The 18,516-nt window shown below is 44.6% G+C and overlaps 1 protein-coding gene across 1 annotated transcript in view; it reads left to right on the top strand.

Annotated features, from left to right (window-relative positions):
• NUP210L (nucleoporin 210 like) overlaps positions 1-18,516 on the top strand; it is a 201,320-nt gene that overhangs the window by 54,291 nt on the left and 128,513 nt on the right. The window contains exons 15-18 of the mRNA XM_069216017.1: positions 462-617; positions 2,721-2,916; positions 17,309-17,454; positions 17,913-18,134. Coding sequence (XP_069072118.1) covers positions 462-617; positions 2,721-2,916; positions 17,309-17,454; positions 17,913-18,134 — 720 coding nt within the window. The remainder of the gene's footprint in view (positions 1-461; positions 618-2,720; positions 2,917-17,308; positions 17,455-17,912; positions 18,135-18,516) is intronic.

Here is an 18,516-nt window from a genome sequence, read left to right on the forward strand (position 1 = left end):
GTTATAGACCCATGGTAATTTTAGATGGATATGGCCTTTGTAGATAAAGGCCTGTTTCCGAATGCAGGTCTTTATGGCCATGTGCCTATCATTGACATTGGGTCTCTAGCAGTTTGCTTGTTATTGGTGCAGGGTCTCTGGAGATGAAGACGTGTTAATTATTAGTTTTCTGCACCAACATTTCTGTGAAAGAAGAGACTGCATGCTTGTTAGTGGCACTGAAGTTGTAAATAGAGGCTTATCAGTGAAAGGAGGTCATGGCCCTGTCTGTTATTGGAATCTCTAGTGGGGGACTTGATATTGATAATGTTTCACAGTAGTCAGATGTCTGGTACTGGATTGAAATGTCCATTGCAGCCTGCCTGTGACCAACTTGCAAGGTACTGTAGCGCTCCATGGGACTGGCATGTTTTGTTGTACATGTTGCTGAAGTCACAAATTCTGTTTTTTTTTCTCCATAGATTCAAGGCGGCAGCGGTAATTTCACATGGGTGTCTTCCAATCAGACTGTTGCTATTGTAACCATGAAAGGAGTTGTCGTAACTGGGGTGGTCATTGGGCAGTGTTTAGTGCAGGCCCGGGATGTTCTGAATCCATACCACTACGGAGAAGTTAAGGCAAGTCCCTTCATATGCTTCATTCCAAAATACAATTATGTACGACTCAGTTCAATTATGAGGTATGTGGTTGTCACTCATAGAAATGGATCATTTTCCATAACACTGCAACTCTAGTGTAGCAGAATTTTCATTTTCTTTATCTCTCTCCTCCTTTGATCACCGCATAATTAAGTGGTTTTCTGTTCTCTTCTCTCCCTCACATCACAGTTAGATGCGTTTTTTCATTCTTTCACCATGCAATCACAGCTGGAACTTTTCTGCCCTACTACTCTTTCTTTCAAATCACAGCTAGATGCCATATTCTACCAGCTCCACTTTCTGATATGACAACTGGGAGAGGCATTCTTTTCACCTAATTTAATGTGTTCTTCCTGCTCTCCCCAAGATCACAACTTAAATTGACTTTCTCCCTCTCTCTTTCTCTTTTTCTGGTTGTACTCTTTTCATCTTCTTTCTCTTGAAGTTCAAAGCTGGATGTGATCTTCCATTCTACCCACTAGCCAAAGTCTATTTGGGATGTATTTTTCTTTCTCCTTGAAATAGTGGTCATTCCGTGACTTCACTCCTTGAAATCACAGTTGTGTCTTGATTTTCCTTCTTGTAATAATAGCTGAATATGGCCAGTTTCTTTTACCCTCTGAGATTACAGCTTCATGTTGTCTATATTTCTCCCGCCATTGTGAGTTCACAACTGAATGTGGTGATTCTTTTAGTGCTCTTTTAAAGTCTCGATTTGGTAGTCTTCCTATCTGCCCATCTTTGCGGGCCTAGTCGTACATCCTCCTCTCATGCTGAAGTCACATCTTAGCAAGAAGTTGTCTTTTTCTCCTCTGTAGTCTTTTTCTATTCCCCCACTAATATCACAGGTTGGAGTGGTCATTCATTCTCCTTTCTCCCTGAGATCTTAGTTGAATATGATGTTTCTTTTTGCTCATGTCCTCTGGTCGTAGCTGATTTGATTTTTTTGTGTCTTTCTTGTGGAGGTCAAGATCTGGATCTCTGTAATTATCCAGTCAGTCTAATTTCAGCACTCCCTCTGGTTCTTTTAACCAAGAGGTTGAGTCCGCCCAAGTAGTATCATCTTACTTGGGTTGGGCTAGGTGGTCAAATGATGAAGCAAGACACTATTATGTGTGTGAGACCACCTAGTCCATAAGGGAACTCCCCCCTCCACCTGTAGAACAACACAGCACCCCCTTACTTGGACATTTTCCCACCATGACTTCCCCACTTCAGAATCTAAAGTGATTCTAACACTGTACACTGAGGGAATATCGACCCAGTCCCACCCTCAGTTCCTACTACCCCACACCTTTAGTGATGATAGAGGTCAAGATCACATCACATCTAGATATAGGCCGTCATTACGAGGTGCTGATGGTATTGGTGGCTCCCTATTATGACATTTCTGCTGGGCCAGCGGAAACATCACATCAACATTGCAGCCGGTTCATAATAGAGCTGGCGGCAATGTTGATGTGCAGCGGGTGCAGCAGTACCCGTCGGGCAATGAAATGCGCAATGGGGCTGGGCCTGGGGGCCCCTGCACTGCCCATGCCAAGTGAATGGGCAGTGCAGGGGCCCCCAGGGGCACCCCGAGTTCCCCTTACTGCCAGCCTTTCCATGGCGGTGTTTACCACCATGAACAGGCTGGCGGTTGGGGATTATGACTGCCTGGCGGTCAAGTGGAGGGGCCGGCGGTATGGGCGTGGCTAATGCGCCACGGTCATAATACACTGGCAGAACACCGCTAGCCTGTTGGCGCTGTTACCACCAGTGTACCGCCGGCCGCCTGGGTCGTAATGTGCCAGTGTACTGCCAGCCGCCAGGGTCGTAATGGCCCCTATAGATCACAGTTGGATATAGTCTTTCTTCACCTCGTGCTATGATCTCCTCTTGATGTTGTATTACATTCTCCTGTCTGCTGTGGAATGAGGCAGATTTCCTTCTTATCTCTCCTTGTATTTGTTGCTGGATATCATCTTTCATCATTTTCTCTTCTTTTTATCATAACTGCTCAGCTCTCCTTTGGTGCCTTACTCACTCTGAACATACTTCATTTCCTTTGTCACCATTGCTTTCACCTCTCTTGTTACACAGGTGTTTGTTTTGAAGCTCTCCAAGATGGAACTAGTCCCTGTGCAAGGGGATGTGGAGATCGGCCAAGCTTTGGACGTTCCCATTGTCATGTATGGCATAGACCAGGAAACAGGCGAGACCATCGCTTTCACAGACTGCTCACTCTTGCCGCTGGAGGTCACCATGGATAAGCCGGGTGTTCTTAGTCTCGTAGAGGGTAAGCTATAATGCCCATAGCGCACGAGGTTTCAGGGATTGTCTCATACAAGGCCAATTCTGCACCACCTGGGTCATCATTAAGCTATAGTGAACCATTGAGGATAGATAGGAGAGTAATAGCTGAGAAGATATGCAGATTGAGTTAATGAGAAAGTCCCACATAACAGGAAGTGATTTACACAGAATGGTTTGTATCACTGCAGACATTACACCATTATGCGTTATTCATAAAAATGTAGAACAAGGAGATACTCATGAACGTGAGTTATTTTATGTTATATTCATAAAGACTTGCGCTGAAGCAAATCTGGAGCTGCCTGGGCCATATTCAATGTGTATGTGATCAAATGTTTTGAATTGAATTTGCATTTTAGAATTACTCCAAACTTCTGCAGATTTGCTCCTGTGCTTGTCTTTGTGAATACGTATTAAAATTACAGATATAATCTGAGATGCTCACTGACATTTTCTAATGTGCCCAATGGAAAACCTTGTGAATCTGTCCTGGTATTGACTAGTTCACTAAAATACTTGTGAATCAGGACTGTTACGCTCAGTACCATTTTTACCACATTGGGATTCAAAGTACTTACTAATGTTTTTATGTGAGCCATAGATTACTAATCAGGATCATTTTGTGGGAACCACCAGTTTCAAAGAAGGACCAACTTGCCATCAGTGGTATGAAATTTATAGGACCACAGATTATTTCCAATTACACAGGTCATATTCTTGGAGGAAAGCTTTGGTGAAGAAAAACCTTGCACCTCTGGGGAGGGTCAAGCTAAGTATTATTTTAAGGGATAATGCATTAGGATAAAGAGCACTGGGAAGGTACGGGACACAGTAGGGGTTCAGGTATTACTTTGGGTAAATGTGAAAGTTAGACTTACAGTAATGGTTGCAACTAGGGCTGGGAGTAAGGCGGAGCTTAGGAAAGAGTAAGGTAAAGGTTAAAAGTAGGGAAATAGTAAGTGTAGAGGTTGCAGGAGTTAGGTTTATGGCTAGTGTTAGCATTACGTTAGGAGAAATCGAAAGATTGCGAGCAAGCTAAAGAGATTAGCATAAGGAATAAGGAAAAGTTTGAGGTGAATGTTATGTCTATGTATAGGCTAAACGTAATCAGTAGGAAAAAGAGAGGGTTAGGATAAATACAGGATTAAGCAAGTGTACTAGGGGGGTCTTCAGATATGAAAAAGAATAAAGGAAGCCTGTGAAAAACGTAGATTCCCCCAGAAAGTTACGAATGCTATTGAACATAAGGATATAGATAGGACCATACCATTAATCACCCTGAGATTAATCCCCTGATCTGAATAGCAGAGTGATGAATGACATGAGCTGTTTTGTGGACCTAATGACAGTGAGACTCTAAGGTTTAAGACTAAGAAGCCAAGGTTGTCATCAAAGTCTAACAATGATATTCTAGAACCTCTAAATGAGAAATTATTGGAAATGTATGTCTGACAGTTATCGAAGTAGTAAAGAGGAACACCCGAGGCTTGATTATAGAAAAGTATTCATAACTATAGTCGGGATCCTAATTTCACTACATACCATTTATGGAATACTAATTAAGTAGATCGGTATTGCTTGGAATAGCTACCATAAAAATGTGTTACAAATTTGAATAAACAAACATTCGCAAGTAATACATTTGAGTAGTTGTGAGCATTACTAATGCTTGGTCTGAGTTAGGTTGACATGTGACAGTAGGGGTGAGCGAGTCGGAAAAGTTGTGGTACGAGTGAAGGCAGAGCCGAGCCAGGGGTCTGACCTGGCTCTCAGAGCTAGTAAAACAGATCTACAAATGTGCCAAGACTACTTAAAAAGGAAAAAGTTGTAAAAAAAAAAAGATTAATACAAGAGTTTTCAATGCCCTACTCACAAAAACTAAAGGCAAAACCACAACTCTCAGAGTCCCAGAATGCAAGGTGCAATCTATTAATAGCAAACTAGTTGAAGCTGTCACATATGACAGTCCATTTGGCGTCCATGGCTCATTGACCATTAGCCTTTCTTTTCAGGCCTGATTCTACCTTTTACAGGCAGCAGTTCACTCAGACATTCCCATCTTGCTGAGGTGTGAATGCAGCACACAAAATGTTAATGGCTTGCAGGTCAGACTGCAAACTTCAGTTTTGTTTTAGATGGCTTATCTCGTTGTCATCTGCGGTGATAGTCTAGGAGAACCCTGGCTGGGCAATCCCACCTCCAGTCTACCTACACAATCCATGCAAAACAGTGCTCCAGGTGCTCTGCTGAGCCCAGCATGCCTCTTTCAGTGTCCATCAGACACGTTCACGGCCCACTTTTGGCATGGGCGAGCTGGAATTGGGTACCAATCTTCAGAGGGTCGCACTGAGCTGTTGCTTTAAGGTTCTGCAAACAGCAGAACCCCTTTTCTACTAACACAGAAGGCGCACCTCTGCAGCAAGGGCTCCAAATTTCTTTCTGCATAGGGTGTTATGTGACTGAGAGCTGGCAATGGACACATTTAGGCCCTTATTACAACCCTGGCGGACGGGGGAGAAGTGGCGGTAATACCGCCAACAGGCCGGCGGGAAAAAAATTGAATTATGACCATGGCGGTTACCGCCATGGTCATCTGTCACTTCTCCACTCCGACCGCCAGGGCGGTGACGACTGCTGGGCTGGAGACTTCGGTCTCCAGCCCGGCGGCTGTCACCAGACCGCCGGCGGTATCACAACCCTGCATACTGCCATGGATTTCAGGTGGTTTGGAACCGCCATGAAATCCATGGCGGTAGGCACTATCAGTGCCAGGGAATTCCTACCCTGGCACTGATAGGGGTCTCCCCCAACACCACCCCGAGTCCTCCCCCCACACCCCCCACTCCCCTGCCACCCCCAAAGGTGGCAGGACCCCCCTCCCCACCCCTACCCCCAACATTAAAACACACCCCCACCCTACACGCATACAGACACCACCATTACACATACCCACACACATACCAACAAACTCACACACAGTCATACACGCACACATACATACAGACATACATGCACACATACTCACAGACATACAAACAGACAGACACGCACACATTTTGAAACACACAACACCCCCCACATGCGTACATGCACTCACACACACCCTCTACATACTCACACGCACACCCCCATACACGCACACAACACGCCCAACCCCCTCCCCTAACGGACGATCAACTTACCTTGTACGTTGATCCTACGGGAGGGGACAGGATCCTTGGGGGCTGCTCCACCGCCAGCTCCCTGTCACCAGAACACCGCCACACCGAATCATGGGATGTGATTCAGTGGGCGGTGTTCTGATGACGGGGCGGTGGAGGTGGAGCGACCTCCACTTCCCTGCCAACCGCCAGTATGGCTGCTGGCGGCTCTCTGTCCGAAAAAGGATGGAGGGCTGCCAGCAGTCATAATACGCAGCGTGGAAAACCGCCTGCACTGGCGGTCTTCAGCACGGCGGTTCCTTTGCGGTCTTGGAAAAAGACCGCTCAGGTCGTAATGAGGGCCTTAATGTGCTAAGATCACAAATGGTCCATTTATGTTCATACGAAATAGAGCTACCTGGCATTGTGAATGTTGTCTCATGCTGGATTCCAAGATTGTTTATCTTAGGAAGATTAACACCACCTTTCAGCTCCATACATGTAAAAAGACAAAAGCACTTGAGTCCAGTACTAAGTGCTCCATTTAGAAGGGGTGACTTCCTCTAATTGTATATAGCAGTCTGATTTTGACAAGTGTTTCTCTTGTCAGACACTGGCAGAAAATGTTGCTGATACAAAAACCTTCGGTAGCCAAGTGCATGCGAATGGTTTGCTTTATCATAAGAAGCAATGCACTTTGTGGCAGCCAGTTATCAGTTACTTAAAGAAACGTAAAATTACAAATGACGTAAACCTTTTACATGCCACTGCATATGTCTGAAAAACATCCCTTTGTTGTGTTGTGCTGGTGTTTTTGGAAGTTATTTATTTGGGTAACTTGATGCAATGCGTTATTTGTAGCAGAATAAAACCAAAGTACACAAAGCCCCTGAATTCTACGTGGTGTCCCTTAGGCAGCACCTTAAGTGATCAAGGGCCCTCTTGCGTGGAATACAGTCAGAGCCTGTCTTTGCTCCAGTTGCGCCCTGGTTGGAAAAAAAGTTCTGCCCTCACTGCTGCAGGTGAATACAGTGATGCAGCAGTCCCTTTTTTCACAGGTCAGTTTTTGCATCATCAAAGCAGAGTCTTGCCTCTGAACACACATCTCTGCACCTTCCCCAGCTCACTTGAATCACCCACTTCTTAGCTCTGTCAGGCTGGTTCCAGGTTGTTTGTTGGGGAGTGTAGGGTGTGTAGATGTGTGGCGGCAGGAGGCATGAGGTAGATGGGAGGGCAAGGTAGTGGCTGATAGGGTGCTAAAACAGAGACTGCAGCACCGCAAACATGATTAGAAGCACTTGCACTGAATCACTGTAGACAAGGTAGGAGTGTGTTTCTATTTTCAGGACATTTATGCAGACATTTCTTTTTGCCCTTCTGAAGACCGGGCCCAGCTAGCCTATGACAAAAGCCAGCCCTGAGTACCGTAAATGGTTTAGATCTTTCTCTCCAACCCAAGGACTGATTCCTTGAAACTCCACACACCATATGTGGAGTGAGTAACTTGAATCCTGAGTACGTGTTTCGTTTGTAACAGACATTTTGTGAATATGTCTATGAAGAAAAACTAAAAGATGAAACTGTTAGTGTAAATACATCAGTCTAGTTGAAAAACATGGACAAAGACTCATATTGCCATACACAAGCTGATCTGTTTATGAAGGAAAATGATGCAGGTGTTGTCAAGTCATTTACAAATCTTCCTAAAAGTGTACTGCAAAAACTCGCCTCTCTCACCCCAGTACAGTTGTCATTCCGAGCTTGCATAGTTATCAAAGGGGCAGAGGCTCCATTTCTTTGAAGGAGGCACACTTGTGCATCCACAGCATCGTATCAAGCCTTTTTCTCAGTAATCAGGATTGAAATATAGGCAAACATTCAGAAGATGGGGAGATGCAAATGTTCCTCACTTGCCCAGATGGTCCTGCCCCCTTGACACAAAGACAAGCACTACAAAGTGAAAAGAAAGCCCTGAACACTAGGGATGGGGGTGCAGGTAATAGGTAAGAAGGCGAGTGCTTGGACAAAAAAACTATCAGAGGAGTTTCCTGTTCCCTCCTCCCAGTGCCTGGAGCGATAAGGAAGTTATGAGATGCTTCTTTACTTGATTAACAGATTTGGCACATGTGAAGAAAGCACAGGTTTGTACCCTAAAGCTTGGCTTGTTTCGAGCCTGAGAGTCCAGGAGGACTGAGAACTCAGCCAGAGCAGGGCATCTGGCACAAGCTAGGTTCAAACCTTCAGGGCTGTCCTACTCCTATCTTGCGGACAAAGGAGTCTTATTAGTAGAAGCACAGGCTTTTATCCATAAGAGACCGCTGGCCTTTCAATCAAGTGTGACAATGTTCTTTAGCTTTGAGTCCTGAGTACAGAAAGAAGACCTTTCTATCAAAAAGAAGACAACTTGATAGAAACCAAGGAGAGGCTTTTTACCTTATTAATCACACACTCTTCCCTCCACAGAGAAGCGTAATATGACGTTCGAGGCATGTGTGGCTGTAGATACACATGCTTGGGTTTGGACGTGTACTCCTCTGCTCCGGTTCAACCCCTTCATCGCTCAGTCTTTTCCAGACTTTGTATTGTTTTCGATTGCAGTTTTCTCGGTTTCTCTGGTCCGTTTATCAACGTCAACTTCGTCAGGACGACTCAAGTTGGCTGCCCCTCATGTGAGCCTTCGCCCTTTGGGGCAGAGTTCACATCTTTGACATTCCCTCAGCGCCATGTCCATCCGGTGATGAAATGGATGCCCGTCCACTTTCCTCGCTGCCATGCCAAGTACCCATGCACCGATCCTTACCAGGTGTTATATTGTGCCTCTCCACTGAACACAAGGAGACTACCTGCAAGCCCTTTCGGTCAAAGAAGATGCTGAATGACAATTGTGCCCAATGCCTGGAGATGTCCTGCCACAGTGTTGAAGATACACCCGGCCCTGTTTGGACCCGAGGACCCTCAAGAAGACAGCCCAGTAAGCGGCTGCAGATGAGGGTACCTTCTCTCCTGACGAAAGTGCCAGCTCCTAACTACAGATGCAGGATCTCACACCAGGCTGTGAGTACTGTGCCCCATATATATCTCATCCCCCATATATATCTCATCCCCCAACCCCATCAGACCACCACAAAGGGTCGCCTACCTACCCCAGACTGGCCAAAATCCATTGATGGGCCACCACTGCCTCAGGCCATGGTCAGCACTGACTGGCTGCATTGCCCAGCCTCGGCTCGGTGCTGAAAAAACAGCATAGGCCTCACGCTCCCTAACCGATGACGCCTCCATCAGAGTCGAACTGAACTTCTGAGCTGAAACATCGGCATTGAAGCACTACTCCACCTCAGCACTGAAAGCTCCAGATTCGGATCCAAAATCCTTAGCATCCAAAACACCAACAGTGAAAATGTCATTGTGGAAGCTGAAATCCTACACTTTCGGCACACAGTTCTGAGCCTGTGGAATATGTGCTTTAGCGGATGCAAGAGGAGATAGACTCCAGGCAAAACCACATAATGATACATCCTGACACTGGTCGTATCATTACAAGACCACTGCATACACATCCAGCCAAAAGACAATTGTCATTTGCAGAAGCTTTGGAGATTCCACCACCACCAACAAAGCATAGAAAGAATGCAGACAAGGCTACAATCCTGGGGCACCTCAGCCCACCTCCAACGCCTGCTGTGCACCACACACAATCACCACTGCCTTCACCTGCTGCTCCCGCACCATAGATTCCAGAGGGTTCCAACCACTCTTACACGGGGATGAGGGAAACCAGTTTTCTTTCCAATCACACTACGACCTGTGGGACTCTTATGATACAGAACCACCTTCTGATATAGATCCCGATCTGTTAACCGCTAAGCATTCTCCCACAGACAACATCACCACACATGACCTTATAGGTAGAGCTGTCTCTTACCACAAGGTTCAACTCCACCCTGAGCCTTTAGAGGATGATTTCCTCCAGTCAACGCAAGACACAATAGTAGCTGTTGATGCTGAAAGGCCTGTTGAGAGACACGCCAGACATTTTCAACAACCCTACAAGGCGTCAACCAATGACCCCACATACATAAAAGGAAACTTCCACTTGATTTGCTGCTAGTTGCTGCAGCAGTCAAGAAGGCCAAGTCTCAAACATCTGGAGAGGCACCCCATCAGATAAGGAAAGCAAAAAGATTGATGCTGTGGGTAAGTGGGTGGCTGCCCAGTCTGCCAACCACTGGAGGATTGCCAACTCCATTGGCCTCATCTCACGCTACAGGGCCCACTGGTATGAGATGGAGGAGACCCTCCAACATACACCAAAAGAGCACAAGAATCGGGCATATCAGAATGCTTCAAAGACTAAGCTAATTTCCAATACCACTATTGGCTGTGCTTATAGAGAAAGTTCTTCCTCCAGTCATTTACTCTTAGACCTTGGAACAACCACTAGGTGAGCACCAGTGGAATACAGTCTGCGAGAAGGCATATTGTGAACACCTTTCTGTTGAAGATAGGTAGGGCGGCTCTTATTGAAGGCTCTTGGTACACAACAAAGTACTTGAAGCAAATCCTCCACCGAACCGTCAGTCAGTGCAATGAATGCAAAGCTGCAGAAGCAAAGAGGTAACAAGGCATATATATATAACGCCAATTTTGCAGTGGCATTTTGTATCGGCTGTATCCTTCTCGAAAGGCCAGTGAAAGAACTCAGAAATAAAGAGTCTCAATAATCCACTCAGCTCAAATGGTCTGGATCACAAAATGAGGAGCAGAGGAGGGTAGAAGCAGCAGGATCTTCTGCAAAACATGCAACAAAAAGAATAATAGCAGATAGTCGATTAACCTGCTTCTAGAAAGATAATTTCACATCCAGGTATACTCTGATGTTGTGGACCACCTCTACTTGGTGAGGGGCCACTTCCAAAGAAGAAGGGCAAAAATTGACTGGAAAAGGCCATAAGAGACTTTTATTTCACCTCATTTTCAATTAATTATGAACCAATCATGATGTAATTGCTGTCATAAAACAATGGAAAGTTTCAAGCGGGCAAGTAACAATACTATGAATCAAAATGTGTGTCATCCTTTTATTTCATAAAGTGTATGCCATTTGGCATAGAGGGCAGATGAAAAGGGTTATGAGACTGGGGCTAAGTGTGAGCTCTGTGGTCACCCTTGATGAAAGGTCTTAATTCAGATTGGAAAGGATGGAGATGAACAGCCTGGAATTTACATTCCAGGTAGGATGTACACCATTGTAAGTTGTTGCCACAAAATCCCACATCTGACGTTCTAGTCAACAGGATTGTATGAGAGACAGATAGGTCCAGAATATCAAATTAACCACTTGACCTTTTTGTGCCAACAGTCTCAAGTTATCAAGGACAGACACCAAAGTTGTTTCTGTGCCATGGGCTGGGTGGAAACCAAATTGTACAGGGTCTAGTAACTGGTGTTGTTCCTCAAGATGAAATATATACTTGGCATCCAGCCAGCTTCCAATGCCTTCTGCGGAAAAAGGGTGACAAATATTGAACAATTTGTTCCTGACAATCAAGTAATGTGCCTTCTGTAGTATACACCAGGTCTCGTCAGTCAGATGTCACTTTAGAAGCCACCAAAATAGCTGCATTGGCATTTAACATGGCATCCTTTGAGGTTACAAAGCGTGTGATTATGTCAGTGCATTCTGAATGGTTACTATTGCGCCCTCCCCAGTAGCATGCACAAGAACACACCATATACGGAGCTTGTATTTAACGGCCTTACTCACCAGCATACAACAGTCAGCTGAACTCTCAATATCCCAATAACTATTAAGACCACACCTTGACACCTCCCCAATCAATTATGTAATTTCCTTCATAAGTCTGCCCCTAGTCAGGGGGTCTTAACACGTACAGTTCTAAGGCAGTTATATTTTATGTGCACCTTTTACATCAGAGTGACAAGATCTGAATTGTCACAATCTAAAGATAAACTCAACATGCATTGTCAACTTTTTTTTTTGCGGTTTTTTTCATAGTTGGAACCTCATATACCTTCAAGAGGAGTGTGCAAAGCAGTGTTGCCTCAATCTTCCATTACTTGTTCAGGTTCTGCATTCTGGGCATTGAGTGTTTGTACTCCGTTCAGTGGTGGCTGGAGATTTTTGAAAGAAGTAGGGTGTATACTTGCTCTGATTTCCAGTGAGCAGCTCTGACTCCTGGATGAATATGATGTAGGAGTTGGTGGGAGAGATTCATCCACTGAGATTTTCAAAAGAATATGGTCAGTACATTTGAAAGCAACGGGATTCACATATATATTTGATGAAATGCCCTGAATGGGCAATCCTTAAATATTCAAGCACTTTCATAGTTCTCCAAGCAAATGATGCCTGACATTCCACAGGAGTGGACACCTTTTTTCAGATATGCATTGGCAGTAATTATCAACACTTTGCCAGGTCTAGAATTGTGTCACTGGAGCCCCTCACATGCCCTGGGTATATGCTCAGAATTACGCCAAGTACACCAGTACCAGCATTGTGCCATGGATGTCCTGTATGCCAAGAATTAGCTCTATTGTGCAAGTATTTTGCCATCTGTGTACCATATGCCAAGAAATACATCCAGTATGCCAGCATCAGCAGTTTGCCACGTATACTGCTTATGCCAAGAAGGACCTCCAACATCCCAAAGCCAGAATTGTGCAGTAATTCTTTCTTATACAATGAATTACACATAATATGCCAGTTCCATGAATTTGCGAAGGGTGTCCTTATGCCAAAAATTACCCCTAATCTAAAGGTGCCAGCATTTTGTCACAGTTGCTCCTTTTGCCATGAATGACCTTCTGTATGGCATAGCCATCAGTTTGCCATGGTTGTCTCATGAAGCCAAAAAGAGCCCCCAGTACAAGAGGGCCAGCTTCTGATTCGTAAGTGTAACACTCACACAAACTCTCACTTATTCATATTCACTTTCATTCACTTACCCATTCACACCTACCCCCCACTCTCACACTGCTTCACATTAATTCTCACTCGCTCATTCATTCTCACTCATTCCCCCTGTCACTCACACAGATGCTCGCACATACAAGAGCTGTCTCATACACAGAATGATACTCACTTAAGTTCACTTACATTCACTTAGATTCATTCTCACTCACGCTCATTCTCGCTGATACATTTGATTGTACTGCCACACACTCCCTCATTCATTTTCAACCATTCACTCACTTACTCACTCAGTCTTACTCTCATGGTCGTACTCTCATTCCCACTCAATCTCACTTATTCTCACTGACTGTGACTCGCTTATTCCACTCCCAGTTATACTCACTGCTTACTTAATCTCACTCACCTTCACAATTACTCTCTCTCAGGCACACACACACATGCTCGCAGCTACACATGTTCACACACTTACACAAACATTTAAAAGATTTGTTATTCCTTACCTCCAGCTGCCTAAACCCGTCGGTTTCAGCTGCTGGTGCTGGATAGACCCTCCAGGCAGGCACAACGTTCCATCCAGTCTCAGGTGCTGAAACAGAAAATTGAAGTCTGGGTCATGTACAGGTGTCAGCTTCCACCCAGCCTCCTGTGGTTTCATCTCACCTGCTTCCAGTTCATCACAGGGTAGAATGCGGTCAGTGGGGCTCCAGGTCCTGACCTCATCCCACTGCCACAAGATGGTAGAGGGTGATGTGGCCACCTGATTGATGGATATCTGCCGGCACTGCTAAGCTTAAGCCTTAAGTGGCCAACAATAGCCTGATAGGTGATGTTACAGGCCAACATTGATGAGGTGGTACATAGCTATGTTAGACCAGAAATTAGTGCAGTGGGGCTTCTCCAGCTCGGGGCAGTCTGTTTCATCTCTGGCATGGTACCCTTATGCACCAGCACCAGCTATAGTACAGGTTCACTGCCTGATACTGCTGCTTTACACACACTAGGTTCAGCATTCTTTATTATTATTGTTATTATATAGCATTTATAAAGCGCACCGTGACCAGACTTGTATCCTTGCACCGTGGGAGAGTTATTTAAGTAGAGGCAGCAAGTGACCAATAGGCGGCCAGAAGCTCCTTCTGTTTTGGGAACATCCATGTCTTCAGGGCGTTTCTGAATTCCAGCAAATCTGTACGCCCTCTGTGTAGCTGGGAGCTTATTTAATAACTGAGGGGCTACAATGGAAAAGGCTTGGCCCGCTTTTTGAGTTTTTCTGAACCTGGGTACCTGCATGACATTTGCAGTAGCAAACTGCAGGGGCCTCCTTGTAGCATATCTTTTCAGTCTATATTGCAGCAATGCAGCCCCCTTTTCCTGCAAGCTCTAAACACAATGCACATAGACTTGAAAAGAGTCCTCTGTTCCACAGGAAGTCAGTGTAGTTCCCTAAGAGCGTTGGAGGCAGGGGACGTTCGAAGCCTGTTCAGCGTTAATTTCGAAGGCAGCTGTTTGGACTCTTTGAAGTGTCTTAATCAAAACGTCGGGCGTTCTAAAGAGGATGGCGTTACAATAATCGAGCTGGCTATGTATAACACCCCAATTAGTGACTTGGCGTGCACGGGCAGCACTGGTAAACGTTTTCTGAGGCTGCAGAGAAGTGCAAAGCAGACACCAGCGACTTTATGTACATGCTTCTCAAGAGAGAGATGTGCATCTAATGTAACACCTAGGTTACGAACGGCCTCCGAGAAACACATCTCCACTTCGTTCAGAAGTGGCCAAAAAAATGTGGGTATTAGGCAACTGGACCGAATTAGATGAACAACAAAGGAAGTAAGTTTTAGCCCCATTTAGTTTAAGGTAATTTATGTTCATCCATTTTACAACATCGGTCAGACATGCCTGAAAGGAATTTACCACATCCTGCTGATTTTTGTTAAGACAAAATCAATTTCGTATTGTCTGCCTAATTAATCACTGAGATTTTACGCATTTTTATTAAAGAAATCAAAGGCTTCATATAGATATTAAATAACTCTGGACTAAGTGCTGACCCTTGCAGTGCTCCATGTTGGATGCATCTGAAGTCCGAGCAATAAGGAGGCAAAGCCACTGCCTGGCAGCGATTCTTCAAGTAGGATTCTGTCCAGTTTAACACAGAACAACCAATACCCCAAAAACTAGGCTAGCAGGTAGGGGTTTGTGGTTAACTGTGTCAAATGTTGCCAACAAATCAAGACGAATTAACACTACAGACTGGTCACTGTCTATTCTTCTGCGCGTCTCATCCTTCACGCTCAAAAGGGCTGTCTTGGTGCTGTGACCAGGCCTAAATCCAAATTGTTCTTTCTCAAGTAAAGAGTGAACTTCCAAGTATTGGGATGTAATGCTGCTAACAAAACATTCCAGTATCTTCACCAGGAAAGGGAGAAGGGAGATAGGCAAGTACTGCTGGATCCGCTGAAGGTTTTTTATTAGTAGGGGCGTAAATATGGCCTTCTTCCAAGTGCGTGGCATCAGCCCTGAACTCGGATTGATGACATCTATTATGTTAATACTATATATTAGACTGTTATTCACTATTGTTACAATAAGAAACGAGCAGAAAACAACAAGGACAGTGGATCCTAATGCCCATAGATATGAGAAACCACTAACTTTTAGCATCTAGATAGCATGAAACATATTCTACATTTTAGCCATGTCTTCTTTTGAAGCGACACAATCAGTGAATTGCTGGGCTTACCTCAGACATTACCATGGACTGTTGTGGTTCAAGGATAGACAAGCATAGTCAACCTCTGCTTATACAATGCCAGCTACTAGGACAAACTGGGAGACCATCAAACAAGGTAAAGGTTCTAAGTATAAATTCCTTAAACTTTAGATGTATTCATGAAGAAGACCACCCAGTGAGAGGATCGAGAAAGTACATGTAAGGCACTGAAAGGCCTCTCCGGAATAGCATCGCCAAAGAAAAGAAGGAATCCTGATGAAAAACAAGGGACTGGCTGCAAAGAAGCAAAGCGCATGTCAAAAACAGAACTCAATAAAGCATTATGATACACTGAACAACAGGTTCATTCAGTTTACATATATTTGACTGTCTGTGCCTCCCATAACCTGAAAGTGGACCTACACTGTCTTGCACTAGTAGAGTGGACGATGACATAATACCTTAGTTATAAGATGTCAGCTCAGTGGAAGCTGTCATTATTGACAGGACATGTTCTGAACTGTCATAGGACCTCTCAGTCTTTTCAGACCCCTCTCCAAGGACTCAAAAGCTCGCCTTGGGATGAATAAAAATAAAGCTGTAGCCCTAAAAGTGGATACTACATTTTTACCTTCCTCATGCTAAGAGCCGTCCAAGGGGTCTAGGGCTGAGGACATGCTCTGTGGGACCTGACGGCAGCTAAACTTACCCAAGCATGAGTTTTGTTCTGATACTTTTGACGAGTGGATGCACAAAAACAGAAGTCTTGGTCTGAGATTTCCCACCAGCTGGGACTGTTATAAAACCAAGAATAAAAAGCTGTCACTAATCGATTGCCGAGCACACAAAACTTTGGAAATAATGTTGACAGGTGCTAAGGTTCAGCCTAGACATAAACAGCACTGAATTCTACTTTGGTTAATTACAAGTGTATGTTTTAAGGTCAGACTGTGTAATAGGCTGACAGTAATTCTTCAATTTTCTCTAAGTTGTTTGTGATGGGTAAGGAACTCTGCTCTGTAGGACAAGAGATAAATAATTAAAAATAAATTAAAATGTAAAAGCGATTTGGCTGTTGCTGGCATATAGTTTTAGGTGCTTGGGACCGATCCACTTGTTGACTGGTGTGTAGTTTCTCAGTGCAGCTACTACATTAGGTGTAGCAGATACTTGGTAGTAAAGGGTGTAATTGGTGTAGGTGGTGGGATAGAATGTAGACAATGGTACAGGGAGTAATACAGGGTGCCCTGTGTAGGAAATGTAGCATGGTGTATGGTATAAGGGACATAGGTGATATGTAGGCCGGTGGGCAGGAGGGTGCAAAGTGTTTAAAAAGTAAAACTAGTGTAATTTATCAAATGTACAGTCTGACGAAAATTTAGGGTTATGCTCAGTTCACAACATTATGTTACTCAGAACCCCAGGGAAGAACTGCAGACATTACACACATGCCTAGCAATTGTTTGGGAATGGCACATATGAGCAAACGTGAATTTTAGTGACACTTCTCCCACTTTGTTCTATGCAAAGAATTACATATTGGAGCACAGAAATAATAATTTCATCTCTCTTCACTGTGCAGGTTGGCATAAGTATGGCCAGGAGTACTGCACCAGCATCCAGTTCATGGCAGAGTCCCCTGGATACACGTTGGTGACAATATTCTCTGTGGTGTATGATGAGTACTTTGAAAGCAGCGCAACATTTGCAATCTTTGAACCTCTGAAGGTTTGGGACTTGGCTTTTTTATCGGGACTCCCTGTTGATCTCTCGTTCTCCTAATTTTCTTCATATCAGGGGGAGGAGGGCATTTGTGTGTCTGTGTGTCTGTCGGTCTGTTCACCTTCCTGCTTTTCTGTAGTGTGGTGTTCATTTCCTCTTTGCTGTGTGCCTGTATATGTGTGTGCCTGGTGCAGTACACCTTCTTTTATCCTTCACTCCCATCCTCTCATCCTGCTCACGTTCCACTTCTGGCACCCTCACGGTGCACCTGCTCCTCACTCTGGCACTCCTGCACTGCACCTGCTTCTTCAAGGTGCTAGCTTTAGACTCGCCTTCAGTGTGTTGCCTTATATTTTTACATCCTTGAAGTCTGCCTCTTTATCACTTTACCCCATTCCTTGCATTCTGACTGTTGCTATTCCAGTCTGTTCTCCATTGTGTTTGGTTTCTTCCTTCATGAATAGGCAGTCAACCCCACAGAACTGGCACTGGTCACCCTAAACTCAGTTAAGGAGATGGTGTTCGAGGGTGGACCACGACCATGGGTCTTGGAGCCATCCCGATTCTTTGTGGAGATGGAGGCTGAGGTAGAGGAGCTCATCAAAAAGGATCCTGTGTGGCCACCAGGCAAGAGGAAGCAAAGCCAGTACATCTACAGGATTCTGTGCCTGGAATTGGGAGCACAAGTAAGAAATAGTCCGAGGGCAGAAATAGGAATGGTTTGGGAAATTGAATTGGAACAGGTCGGGATACTTAGTGCCGCTGTGAACACCAGACAACATCTAATAATCCATTTGACAGAACACTGAGCACAGCTGAGATATTACATGTAACTGATTATCACTAAGCTCATAACTGTTCCAGCCATAATAGAAAACAATCGCAATCACTCACAGAACATGATAACAGACACCAATTTGTGATGAAGTCCATGAGACCTGGACATGACGGTGCCCAAACCTGAGAGTACTGCATGGCCATGCTAAAGGCATTACATTGCTTTACAATCTCTGTTAACAAAACATATCAAGTTCTTTATCGCTGAATCATACTGGGAGTTTGGATTAA

This window comes from Pleurodeles waltl, chromosome 12 (assembly GCF_031143425.1).
Source record: "Pleurodeles waltl isolate 20211129_DDA chromosome 12, aPleWal1.hap1.20221129, whole genome shotgun sequence".
Lineage (NCBI taxonomy): Eukaryota > Metazoa > Chordata > Amphibia > Caudata > Salamandridae > Pleurodeles > Pleurodeles waltl.